The sequence below is a fragment of the Microchirus variegatus genome (genome assembly GCF_963457635.1).
Source record: "Microchirus variegatus genome assembly, chromosome: 21".
NCBI lineage: Eukaryota > Metazoa > Chordata > Actinopteri > Pleuronectiformes > Soleidae > Microchirus > Microchirus variegatus.
The window spans coordinates 16,167,010-16,180,145 of NC_139822.1; the positions used below are offsets into that span (position 1 = coordinate 16,167,010).

The following is a 13,136-nucleotide window of genomic DNA, read 5'->3' on the forward strand; positions in this document are numbered from 1 at the left end:
TGTGACGCAGCAGCACGTGGTTGCGACGTACTAGTAAATCCGGTCATGCAGATGATGCGGTCAGCTCCGACGTTCTCATAAATAATGTAACAGTTGATAAAGGAGGCTGTGTTGTGAGATAGGGACACATAAAAAAGAGAGTTATGATATTGTATCTGTGACAAACTGTAAAAAAAAAAAAAAAGCTTACTTTCCAAACTTCGTGGAAAGAAAAGGACACATTGTTTATGTGGCTTTATTGAACTGAGACACGTCTTTGCAATTAAAAGCCTCGCACAGATGTTACCCAACATCTGCGATGTACATTCTTAATTAGTGCGTGCTCCTTTTAGACAGGAGGACTCTGCGACTTCCTCGTCTGTGACCACAAAACGGGTCACGTGGCGAGAGTGGAAGCGGCTATATCCGGTTGTCTGTGTTTGTCTGTGTGTGTGTGTGTCCTGCAGTGCAACCTCCCACTAACCGTCTACGCTACAGAGAGTAAGCAACAAAGCTGACCCTTGTCTGCTTCCCATTTATACCAATTTCCCCCTTTTCTACTATTCTATTTTCTATTTAAGTCAAACAGACGTCGTCACATTCTGCAGTTCTCGCACATAAAACGAAGACCTGTGCATAATATTACAGTGGTTATACAAAGGCAGGCTTTTTTTTTCTACTACCCGAATGCATCCTGTGTACACCGAGAAACACGGCACAGACTGCTGACAAAGGACAATGGGCCACATAACAACACAGGAGAGAGCCTTCTGCTTTTAAGTCAGTTCATCATCACAGTGTTCCAGCAAACCTAATCCTTTTGATGTCAACATGTTCTCCAAAACAGGAAACTCGCTAAAAGACAGACTGACCACAGGCCTAGATAAGATAAGATAGAAAACCGCGCTTCAAGTGTCAGCAGACGACGACGGAGATGCACTCTCTCCCTCGCGTTCTGCTTCGTGCCGCGTCCCTGAATCCAAGCTCCTTTTAATAAATGTAAAGTGCGACACCACACGTGTGACTCAAACCAAACAAGGCCGAAGCACAGCCGAGCAGGAAGACCGACTTTGACGCCAGACGAGAGAGGACGGCGAAGAAGAAAGCGACACACTGTGCAAAGAGTTGTGCTGAGTGGAGTGCTAGTGAGACAGATCACTACATATGTTACCCACATATGTAGGACTGCGAGTGTGTGTGTATGAGCCATGCGTGCTGTGCGTGTGTGTGTGTGAGGATCTGTCAGGGCCTGATAGAGTGTCTTTACATGACAAGCAGCTGCTGAGGTCTGGGATGCGCACTGGGCAAAGTGGAAAATAATGAACGCAGAACCGCTGCCAAACACAACAGAATTCATCTTTATTTGCCAACTGCTGCACGGCCCCGTGTGTGGACAGCTCGAGCGTAGACACGCCCTCTATACCCTAAACACTTACACACAAAGAAGCGCGGCGGCGAGAGAACAGGTTCGACCACAGCTGTCACCGGCAGAGCAATCATCTTATTTACTCATGTATGTGTTTGAGAGAGAGCAAGAGAGAGAGCGAGAGGGACGAATAATGACCAAATTTCAGGTAAGCCTTCAGCGATGAAGCAATGTGAAATGGAAACCACACATCCTCTTTACAAACATAGTAAAGTAAAGGTTGGGCTGCAGTCCAAAACTTTCCCACATTACAACGTTTCCAACTCGGGCAATATTGATATTTGAATCACGATAAATGATGTTTGCTCCTGAGTGAAAGTATCAGGTTTCAACACAATTATGTATCTGTTATGCACAAACGATAGATAATTATTAAATTAAGTCAGACTAAAACCGGACTTTTAAAATAGACGTTAGTCTGACTGAAATTATACTTAGAACGAACAATAGAACGGATGACAGAACAAACAAACGATAGAAAGATAGAACGAACGGCAGAACGAACAAACAATGGAACGAATGGACGATAGAAAGATAGAACGCACAAACGATAGATAGAACGAACGAACAATAGAACGGACAATACAACGAACAGGCGATAGAACGAACGAACAATAGAAAGATAGAACAAATGAACAACAGAGCGGACGACGGAACGAACGAATGGTAGAAAGATTGAACGAACAATAGAATGAACGATAGAATGAACAGGCGTTAGGAACCAATTAACAATAGAAAGATAGAACAAATGAACGATAGAAAGATAGAACGAACAATGGAACGAAAGGACGATAGAAAGATAGAACGCACGAACAATAGAAGGAATGAACAACAGAACGAACAGACGATGGAACGAACGAACGGGAGAAAGATTGAACGAACGATAGAAGGAACAAACGATAGAAAGAACGGGCGATACAAAGATAGAACGCATGAACAGTAGAACGGACGATAGAACGAACAGACAATATAAAGATATAATGAACGGACGATAGGAAGATAGGCATCGTTCTCGATCGATAGATGGATAGATAGATACCTACATTTTTATTGTCCAGCCTTCTTCAGACATTTGAAAAAAATAATGATTATTAAATTAAGTCAGACTAAAATATCTACTTTATCTAATTCACAATGTCAGACTAACACACCCAGATTATGTAACTGCAAACTGCGTGTGGTAAAACACTCAATACTACCAAGCTGCAAGGGGGCATGTCACCGTCGAGCAGGGCGGAGGTGGACACACTTCATTCATAAAAAGACAAGTCCCTGCTTGAGCTCATATGCAACTCGGTTTAAGATGTTAACACCGACAGCTGGCAAAGGGAGGCTCATTAAGGTGTCACCAAGTACAAGGGGAAAATGCTTTGGACGTTAGGGGGAGAGAGAGACAGAAGATGGAGAATGACAGAGGTTAGTGGCTGCCTTTTCAGAGGAGCATCCTGTTCTGTCCGTCTCCGTGTGACGACAACAGGAATGTTGAGGTCCCAGCTGCTGTGGTTTGTTGGCTTTTAATATCACATATCATCCGGCATTCATCACGCGGCGGCCCCCAAAAGAGGAGGCCGCAGCATCCCCGACAAATAACAGCTCTGTTGCCTTGCGTCCACCTCTGCCCCCACCCCCCCCCCCCCTCCATCTTTTTTAATAGCATTTTCACAACAATAATGTTTGAAACAGACACCTCAACCCCCGTACACAGAGAGACACCCTAAACACAAACACACAGTGCGAGGGTCAGACAAAACGTGGCTCTCAGAGCTCACACCCAGTGGCTGGACTTCCTGTGGAGGCTGCTGTTGGGTTTTGTCCCCGTCTGGCCATTCATAGCTTGGGGATGAGAGGAAGGGAGCCAGTGGCAACTGCATGAACTGTGCATGTGTGTTTGAGTGGTGAGAATCGGATGAGAAGGGGGGGGGGGGGGGGGGGCAGACGGAGGTTGAGGATTAGGGAATCTGAACTCCAAAGCGAGGGAGGAGGAGGAGGAGGGGAAAAGGGGGGGTTTGCGCCTTTTGTTGATTTTTCCTCAGCCGCCCCTGCCGTCTCATCGGCCCTTTTCTGCCGCGCTCTGCCTGTAGGCTGCAGCTGTGGCCTGCCACCCTGTGCCCTGCATCTCAATGAGCCGCAAGTCCACCCGCTTCCAGAGGAGTGGGGGGGGGGGGGGCTCCCTGATGCGGGGGGGGGGGAGGGGGGGTCACCGCTGATCCCCCCGGCAACCACAAACTCCGCCTCACTCACGCTCATCCTCTTCTCCGAGGCCGGGCTTTTCTGTGCCATCCGGGCAACCATTCGCCCCATCTGGCTGTGACCATATAAGGCGGCATCAGACTCGCATGCCATCCGAAACTGTCCAGGACTTTCGGGCTCCTTTATTTTTTTTCCCTCCTCTTCTCTTTATGTCTTCCTAATCCCTCCTCCTTTTTTTTGTTGGCCCCTCTCGACCATGCAGCTGGATGGTGGGGGAGACTTCGCCGGGGCTTTGGCAGCAGCATCAACAGGTCGCATGGAAGGGCCTCCAATGTGGCCCTCTCTGTATCTTGCCCTTATCCCTCTTTTCCTCTCTGTCACCGTAGTTCTTGCCGCTGCCCCAACAGGAAAAAAAAAAAAAGAAGCAAGGGGGATGGGGGGCACGACGGAGGCTGCCCCTCTTTCTCACGCTCATAAGAAAGCCCTCACTTCTTCTCTGTGGGTGAGTGACACCTGCTGATTACCATAGAGACACTGTGGGAAGTTCCCCCCTGCCACAGTAGGGCTGAGATTTGCCCCTTCTCCCCGGGCAAACAAGCAGTCCATGGATTAGTAAACTGGGTTACTGCGTGGCAAACAAATAAACACACATTATTGAGAGCACATTAGTGCCAATAAACTCTCAGCAACCAGTGTCAGATCCAACATCCTACAACATCCTATCCAGTGATCCTATTTATTTACTTCATTACTAGAGCGAGTTGACCTCCAGCTGTTATCAGGAGCAACTTTCTACGGGGACTGTGAATAAAAATGTTGAGTAGCAGAGATGAGGAGGATGATTCGCATATCTGAGGATACAGTCGGCTCTCAGTCTGCGGACAGCTGAGCATCCCCTTCATCTCCCCCCCCCCTCCCCGAAACTGGCAAGAGGTGCCAGTGATGTGATTGATGTCGGAGACTGGGAGCTTTTCGCTGGTCCATTGCCGCTTCCGCCATGGGTCTGGGTTGTCAGCAGGGTCATTATCCTAGCAACAGGAGCGGTGGGTGCCAAAGTGTGCGCTTGGAAGTGAGGGAGGATCGCGTAAAAGGGTGAGCTGGTGAAGTGACAAGGAGGAGAGGAACAATGGTGGGGAGGCGAAAAACAAGAGATGAAGATGACGAGGAAACAACAAAAGCGAAGACGTTGCCGAGCGCGCACCACAGTTGTGGCGAACAGGCGGACTCTGCACAGCAAAGTAAGCACACAGCGGGGTTTGCTCTGAGAGGAGGGGAGCGGTGAAGGTGCCACCTCCCTCAGCCTCCTGGTCCCCGCCACACTGCAAGCCAGCCAGCCTGCCTGGTATCGACAGCTGCACCCCAGTAATTTACTTCTCTCCAGCACATTTAGCAGGAACACTGCTTCCCATTACCCAGAGCAGGGGGTCTGCGCTGACGGCCAGACGCCCAGCCAGAGCGCCGGCTTCCCGGTGTGACACCCTCTGCCACTGGACGCTGCCGACAGGGAACCCACTCCCCCGTCTGTCAGGCACCGCGACTTCCACTGCTGTTTTAACAATTTGGGATTATCTGGTGTAAACTTATGTGCAAAAAGTCAGTGCATGCATCTGTTCATCTCAGCCCAACTACTAAATTACTAGTAATCACCAAACTACATAAGACAGTTTATTCTTTCCCTACAAAAGTCTCTTTTATCAGTCATTAATTTTCACCTATTTGTTTTCTATAGATTTTCATGACTGTATACAGAATTAATATTACATACACTACCGTTCAAAAGTTTGGGGTCACTTAGAAATGTCCTTATTTTTGAAGGAAAAGCACTTTTTTTCAATTAATATAACATTAAATGAATCAGAAATACACACTATACATTGTTTATGTGGTAAACGACTATTCTAGCTACAAACGTCTGGTTTTTAATGGAATATGTACATAGAGGCCCATTTCCAGTGTTCTAATGGTACATTGTGTTTGCTAATGGCGTTAGAAGGCTATTGGATGATTAGAAAACCCTTGAGCAATGATGTTAGCACAGCTGAAAACAGTTTTGCTGGTTCCGCAACATTATTATTTTGAATAAAAATCATTATTTCTCATCTTGTCAATGTCTTGACTATATTTTCTCTTCATTTTGCAACTCTGTTGATGAATAAAAGTGTGACTTTTAATGGAAAACACAACAAAAAAGTGTATAGGTGACCCCAAACTTTTGAATGGTAGTGTACAAGACTACAGTAATATTGTAGAAAACTTAACGCATGTTGCATATCCACATAAAAGAACATTAAATATTGTTTTTAAGATGAGAATCGCTAAATAAATCCAAATCTTTCAATACTATAATGTGAAAATTACAGCTGAATCTTCAGCTCAGTGTAGCTTCATATTATATTATGTATTATTGCGACTTGAACAGTTGGCCATATGTTAGATTCGATTAGGATAGATGGATAAAAAGACAATTTCAAGACTGCAGCAGCACAGTACCGAACAGAACAGAAGAAAGAAAATGTGTCGTAGAAAAGATTTCTTTAACTTTTACAACAAGCCGTTTAAAAAGAGAAAGGTCAAAGAATGTTGAACGCTGCCCAATGTATGTAAGCCATTCATCAGAGTTTGTTTGGTGCATCTTTTTTTTCTTTTTAAAAGGGAATCTTGCACTTTATTTTGAGGCATGGTCCAGTCCAGAGCCAGTCGTGGCTCTCTCTCCTCTTTCTTAGATCGGAGCCTGGTCTTGTTAGCCCAGAATAACTGCCTCGAGGCATTGTCAAGTTTTACTGTGTCTAGAGAATTGTCTATGAAGACTTATGAAGAAATATATAAAACAACATTTTTGGATAAGTTTGTTTCCAATTACTGCAACATACTTGTTGGTTTTTTTTGGTATTCATGTGAGTGGATTTACTTATTTTATGTGCACTCGAGACTTGTTTGCGAAACGCTCGACACTGCAATGGAATATATCAGCGACTGGGATGAGCTATTGCTCCGGTCCATGTGAGTGTGTCTTTGTGTTGTGCAGCAGTGTGTGGCCCATGACTGCCATAATGAGGCGGACGTGCAGGAGCCTAGGCGAGCCCAGCAGCAGCAGCAGCAGCAGCAGCGCTGGCATCGAGTCAAAGTCCTGAGCCGGCGTCCGCATCACGAGACGCTTCTAATCAGGTGGGTCGGCTTCTTTAAAGAAGCACAAAACACCATGTTACTTTAGAGCGAGATCTAATACGAACGTGGAAACCGCTGGCGGAGATGTTGGGAGGCCTGTTTACCAGATGCACAAGGCACAGATATTCAAACGATGAAAAAAATGTTTCATCTACCCTGACTCCTGTGTCTGGTGTTCCACAGAAACCATACAGGTCCCCCCCCTCCCTCCCCCTCTGTGTATCATGCACTTTCCTGGACCACCAACAAGGTCTCGCTTGGAGGAGCAGCACATGGGTGTCCTTCAGTTGCATGACCAGCGAAGAGGCAAAGCAAACCACACGAGAGGGTCTGCGTTGCACGTCGCACACAGCATCCATCTCCTCCGCGGAGGCGAAGTGGGTCACTGAGCTGCAATGTTCTGGGAACATCACAAAGCCGCTGCTCAACTTCTGTGTCTCTCTGGCTGCCCCTTTATCCCCCCCCCCCCTACTATCTATTTTGCTGTGTTCTCCACGACCTCCCTCCCTCTCTCACATGAGTCAGAGCCAGCTGAGCGTGCTACCCAAATCCAACAGTTGTTGTGGCCTTCGTTAGCCTAACGAGGGGGCTGGCTCTTTATACTTGTCGGGCCGCAAATGAGTCAAACAAACAAGGGCCAGGGAAAAAGGGGAGGACAAGAGAGTGCTGTTCTGTCGAGCTTCACTGGGTTCTTGGCTGCGGCGCTTCCCTGGAAACTAGGGAACCCACAATCTGCCTCTTTGATGTCTGACGATGATGATGCTGCTCTGGCTTTGATGGAAAACTTTGGAAAAACACACTTGCAAAAAAAAAAGGAAAAAAAAGAAAATGACACGCCGCTCGGTCTCGACGGCCACTAGAGGCCGTAGGCACATTTCAAGTGTGTGGGGGCACTGAGAAGGACCTGAAAGGGAAGTATCATTTGGGGATACATAACGACTGGTTGTGACAGGGCTGTGAGTTCTGAATAAATATTCTTCACACTATTCTTCAATACACTCACACATTCAGAGCTGATCGATTATTAATCGATGACTAAATGAAGTTTCATGATTACAGCAAGAATTGCGATTGTTTTAGCTTCTTAAATGTGAATATTTTCTTTGCTCCATATAACAAAGAAATCATTAAAAACAGAATCATTTTGGTTTGTGGACAAAACAAGACATTCGAGATCATCGTCACTTCCAGGTTTGACAAACACTGATCAAACAACTTTATGGACCAAACGATTAATCGATTGAAACTAAACTACCCCTAACACAAGGTCTCAAGCCATAAACAGTCCTTTAAAGGTGTGGACCAGATAAACTGTCCTCACTTATGGTCCTCACAAAGACACCCATGCAAGAACACAAACTCCCATCCTCGTTAGCTGCTTTGTCTTGCATTCCAAAAACTGTCCTTCCACAGAGCAGATAACCGAGATAACAGTCACAACAACACATCCCAGACAGCGTCCACACGCCAGACACATTACTGCAGCGCACAAGGCTTAAGGAGGAAAATATCAAGGTGTGTCCTTCACAATGAGATCATTTCACCGAGTGTAGTCTGTCTGGAGCAAACGTACGGAGCACACAGAGGCCAAGAATCTGCAGCTCTCATGACAGATTAGCTCTACTGGGGGTGGGGGAAACAACAATGCTTGCTCTGGTTTCTTTCTGAAGTCTCTGCCGAGTTTACTTACGCGCTCTGAACTTTATTAATCCAACAGGAATCACACAAATGAGCGCGAGTTCAGCTGAAACTGCAGACTCTGTCGACTGTAGCTCTAACCATGAAGAAACCATTAAGCGGGCATCGCTAGAGGATGAGACAACTGCGCCCACTTTTGTCAAGTCATGGTTTAAACGCGAGACGACGTCCACGGAAATACGGAGGGCTGTTCTTTTTAAAACGTTAAATTAGTGTTTTGAGTGCACACATGGGAGTAATGAGCACGCTGAACACACTTGGAAGCGGTATAAGCCGTTTATTATTACGCCCACATGGTGCTGTGAGTCACTTGGGTGGCGCCGCTGCTGCCACCACACACACACACACACACACACACACACACACACACACACACACACACACACACACACACATTATACACAACTCCACTCAGAAGGTGCAACACGGGATGATAGCACTTGAGTGGGGGCTGCCCGGGCTGAGGTGATGGACGCAGACACGAGGCGACTGCAGGTTCACCTTCTGTGCACTGACTCTGGGGCAAAGACTGCGTGACAGTGACGCGACACTAAAAGTCTTCCTGTCAAGGAGGCAGGCGGACGTCCTCCAATCATAACACAGAGGCTATGGGTGACATTTCACAGGGCACAGCTGCTGAGCTGCAACAGCATGCCAACTCACTATTCCTGAAGGGTTGTTTGTTAAGTGTGTGTGTGTGTCACAACTAGAAGGGTATCACTGCTGTGTGTGTGGGTGTGTGTGTGTGTTCCACCACACATCCCTATTGTTTTTCAATCAGTCACTCTTTGACTACTGTTACAGTTACATTTTACACAGGTTTTCCATCGCAACTGTCAGTTCCTGTCCGAAGGTGTGGGGGGAAAAAAAAGCAAACGTGCTATCTTTGTGGCAGAGATATTTAGAACAAGCATCAATATAATGATATCATTATCATTTGTGCATAACCACACATCACCACAGGTCACCTTTAAAACATTAAGTTATTACAAGGAGGAGTGTACTGTAAAGTCGTAATACTATGAGAATGAAGTTGTAATATTATGAGAATAAAGTCGTAATATAATGAGACAGTTGTAATAGTATGAGAATGAAGTTGTAATATTACGAGAATAAAGTCGTGATACAATGAGAATAAAGTCATAACACTATGAGAATAAAGTCGTAATATTATAAGAATAAAGTCGTAATACTATGAGAATAAAGTCGTAATAGTATGAGAATTAAGTCATAATATTATGAGAATTAAGTTGTGATACTATGAGAATGAAGTCGGAATATAACCAGAATAAAGTCGGAATACATGAGAATAAAGTCATAATACTATGAGAATAAAGTTGTAATATTATGAGAATAGTCATAACATAACGGGAAAAAAGTTGTAATATTATGAGTATAAAGTCGTAATATAACGAGAAAAAAAGTTGTAATATTATGAAAATAAAGTCGTAATCCTATGAAAAAGTCGTAATATTGTGAGAATAAAGTCGGAATATGAGAATTAAGTCGTAACATAACGAGAAAAAAGTTGTATTATGAGAATAAAGTCGTAGTATTACGAGATTTCTTACTAGAGTCAATATTGTTTTCTTCTCAGTTTGGCCCTAATACTCCGTTGTAATAGATGTACATGTAGATGCTTTCGATATAGAAACTTTAAAAATTCACTCATTCACCACTCACTCACTCACTCTACTACTCTATCCTCCACAGGAAGGTCGTGCAGGGAGCTGGCGCCAATCACGGCCGAACATTAAAAGCCAACTACCAAAATATGATTATTGGAAGCTTGTGATTTTTACATTACTAGTCTACAAAAGAACGTTTGATGATGAAGTCACAAATGGAAACTAAAATTTTATCCATACACTCAGTGGAATGACCGGGGCGTGTCTGCATAGAACCGACTGAGCCGAACCAGGCCGATCATTCTCTAACACAGCCGTCTGTTATACTCTTAGCCCAGACCTTGAGGAGGAGGAGGGGGGGTTGATGGCTAACACACAACAGCAGTACTCTGTTCCCCCCTTCAAGTCCCAGGAACTCTCCTGGTGACCTTCTCCCATCACCTTATCCCCCCCGACTCTTCCAGTAAAAGCCTAGTTCTCTGGCATTCAGCCTGGGTGCCTTTGGTGGTTTCGGAGAAATTCCTTATCCTATTTTACCCCCCGATGGTGTTGGTGGTGGTGGTGGTGGTGGTGGTGGTGGTGGAGTGGGCTCCGTGAGACAGCCGCAGTTTGAAGGCAGAGTTAGTATGAACACATAAAGCTGCTCAAAGCCAGCAGGTATGTGAGGAATGCCTCTTCGTCCAAACAACAGGACTCACGCCCGACACAGAGCCACGCCACACCACACTGCACTGACAGAGCAGCTAAATGGGGCCCACTGGGGACTCTGGAAGCTGGATGGCTCCTTACATTAGATCTATGCCTGTTTGAATAAGACTAACCGGTGATCTATCGGCGACGACATACTGTACGTTGCTAGGCTCAGGCATGTCTGTGGCATTTAGTTTACTGAAGAACCCCTTCGCTAATGCACATGTGGATAATAAATGCCCACTAATCCAAATTCCTCAGCAACGAAGGTCATGTGGAATTGTTAAATATTTGATTTAACAGTAGAAAAACTGCCACGCACGTACGATAACCAAGTACAGGTTTGCCCGTTTAAAAACATCGCGTGCAGGTTTCGAGATTTTGAAATATAAACATAATAACATCTTTCAGTCAGCGCTCACGAGCGAAAAAAAACAACGCATTTCAAGTTCTTCACCGCATATGAGAACATGAGGAACAAATCTGCCGACTCACTTGCTAGCTTAGCTGTTAGCTGCAGAGGAGGTGGGCAAGTTATCAACCCTTCGTAAGTAATTGTACGTGTAATCATAAATAATGTTGTCGCGTGTGAGTGCAAGCATGGGCGGGCAATGATTGCTAAAACTTGATTTAAAAAAAACAACAACAACTTTCCATATTGCATTTGAGTGACGACTGGCTTCGCTAGCAGATTGTGTTGTTTTTAAGAGCATGAGGCGATAATAATTGTGTTATATCTTGATTTGTAATCAGTACATCAACTACAGCACATACATACATTAAATGACGTGCGCACTAGGGCTGCACAAGACACCAGAATTAAAAAATATGTGACAAAACATCCATTATGATGAAATTCTGCTGCAATTCACTGGGCCAAAAATCTTGCTCTTGAGAGAGATAGATATTTCATGCAGCTCTACGGCTTACAGTATTTCACTGTGGGTTCAATCAAAGCAAAAGTGCAACTCAAGACAACAGACACAAGCTAAAATGGTGCAGCTAGCACGTCTCTGTACCTCTTTTATGCAGCCATCCCTCCTTGACGATCACCACATTGGTCATGTTGGTGGGCAGGGTTGAGGATCCAGGTTTCCCACTGGAGGCGACGCAGCTTCGTTTCCCAAGTGTCCTTCACGCAGCAGCCCTGTGCAGGAGCCTGGAGACGAGGTCCTGGGGCTTTGCAGCTGCCTTCTCAATGGTGGTTACCTATTAGATGAAGAGGAGTAAAAATTAGCCTCGCATTGTGGCGATTTTCTTTCCACTTGTCTGAATATTAACCCTCAGGTCAACATAGTAGAGGAAGAGGCGGTGGAATAAGAGAGGATCCCTGTGCTTTATGGCCCGGTTAGTAGAGTATATGCTAAAAAACACAGTGCACTAGAACACGCACTCACGCAATGTTGAAATAACCTGTGCACAGCAATGTTTTTTTTAGCATTTATAATAAAGTATTTGGGAAATTCCATGCTGTTCACACACGTCACAAACATTCCTGATAGACTCATGATGGGAACAGCAGTGAGTTAGAAAATCATTCTATAACACAATACCTAAATGATGGGTTTGAACTTATTTGCAGTTGCACTGCTTTTGGTTTGGCCTAAGATTTGTTTTGGATCCAATTTAAATTGATATTTGAATCCTTTTGGCTGTGTTTTTATCCTGTAAGTAGGTGGCAAGATAGTTTGAAATCTGAGAGATTGGGAAAAAGGTTTGATGAATGTGATGTCTGTGCTTGGTAAATGATTTTCTGAGGAGGGTGAAGGGATCAGTATCCTGCAGGTTTTAGGTTTAGCAAGTATGTAAACCAGCACACACTGATAACTAGTATGCATATATGTCTACTTTTAAGACCATGTTTGGTCCCACGCTTCTGGGACTAAGTGTAGTAAAGACATGGACTTCATTTCTGAAATAATTTGTCTTTTATTTGCCCCTAAACCTGTCTATTTAATGATTTCTATGGTGTGTACAACCGCCAACAAAAGTGTTTATTTATCACCTGAGGAAATATTCACTGGCATTTCAATGACAGTGTGGGGAAACTTCATTCTGCTGATGACAAGCACATGATAGGATGAAAAGCACAGCGGAAACCAAATTAGGCTTAATGTGAGATTTGTGTGCCCAAAAATAAAACTGTTGCGAAGAAAAGGCTCTTGTTTACGCGTCCTCTTCCCCCTTCTTTATGCGCTAGCATTTGCAAATGTGTGTGTGGCTGTTTGTGTGTTCACACCTGACCCAAAGTGGAAGTGGTAGAGCAATGTTTGCCCAGAAGTACAACTTTGGCACATCTTCTAAAACGCACACGAAAACAACTGCTCACACATTCATAGAGTCGATGTGTGAAAGTGTCC

The 13,136-nt window shown here is 44.8% G+C and overlaps 1 protein-coding gene across 2 annotated transcripts in view; it reads right to left on the reverse strand.

The window, feature by feature from the left end:
* The window catches only part of akt1 (v-akt murine thymoma viral oncogene homolog 1), a 34,201-nt gene that overhangs the window by 17,851 nt on the left and 3,214 nt on the right, over positions 1–13,136 (reverse strand). For both annotated transcript variants that reach the window (XM_083907714.1, XM_083907715.1), the window contains exon 2: positions 11,796–11,985. In XM_083907714.1, the coding sequence (XP_083763840.1) occupies positions 11,796–11,841 (46 nt within the window). In that variant the 5' untranslated portion in view covers positions 11,842–11,985. The remainder of the gene's footprint in view (positions 1–11,795; positions 11,986–13,136) is intronic.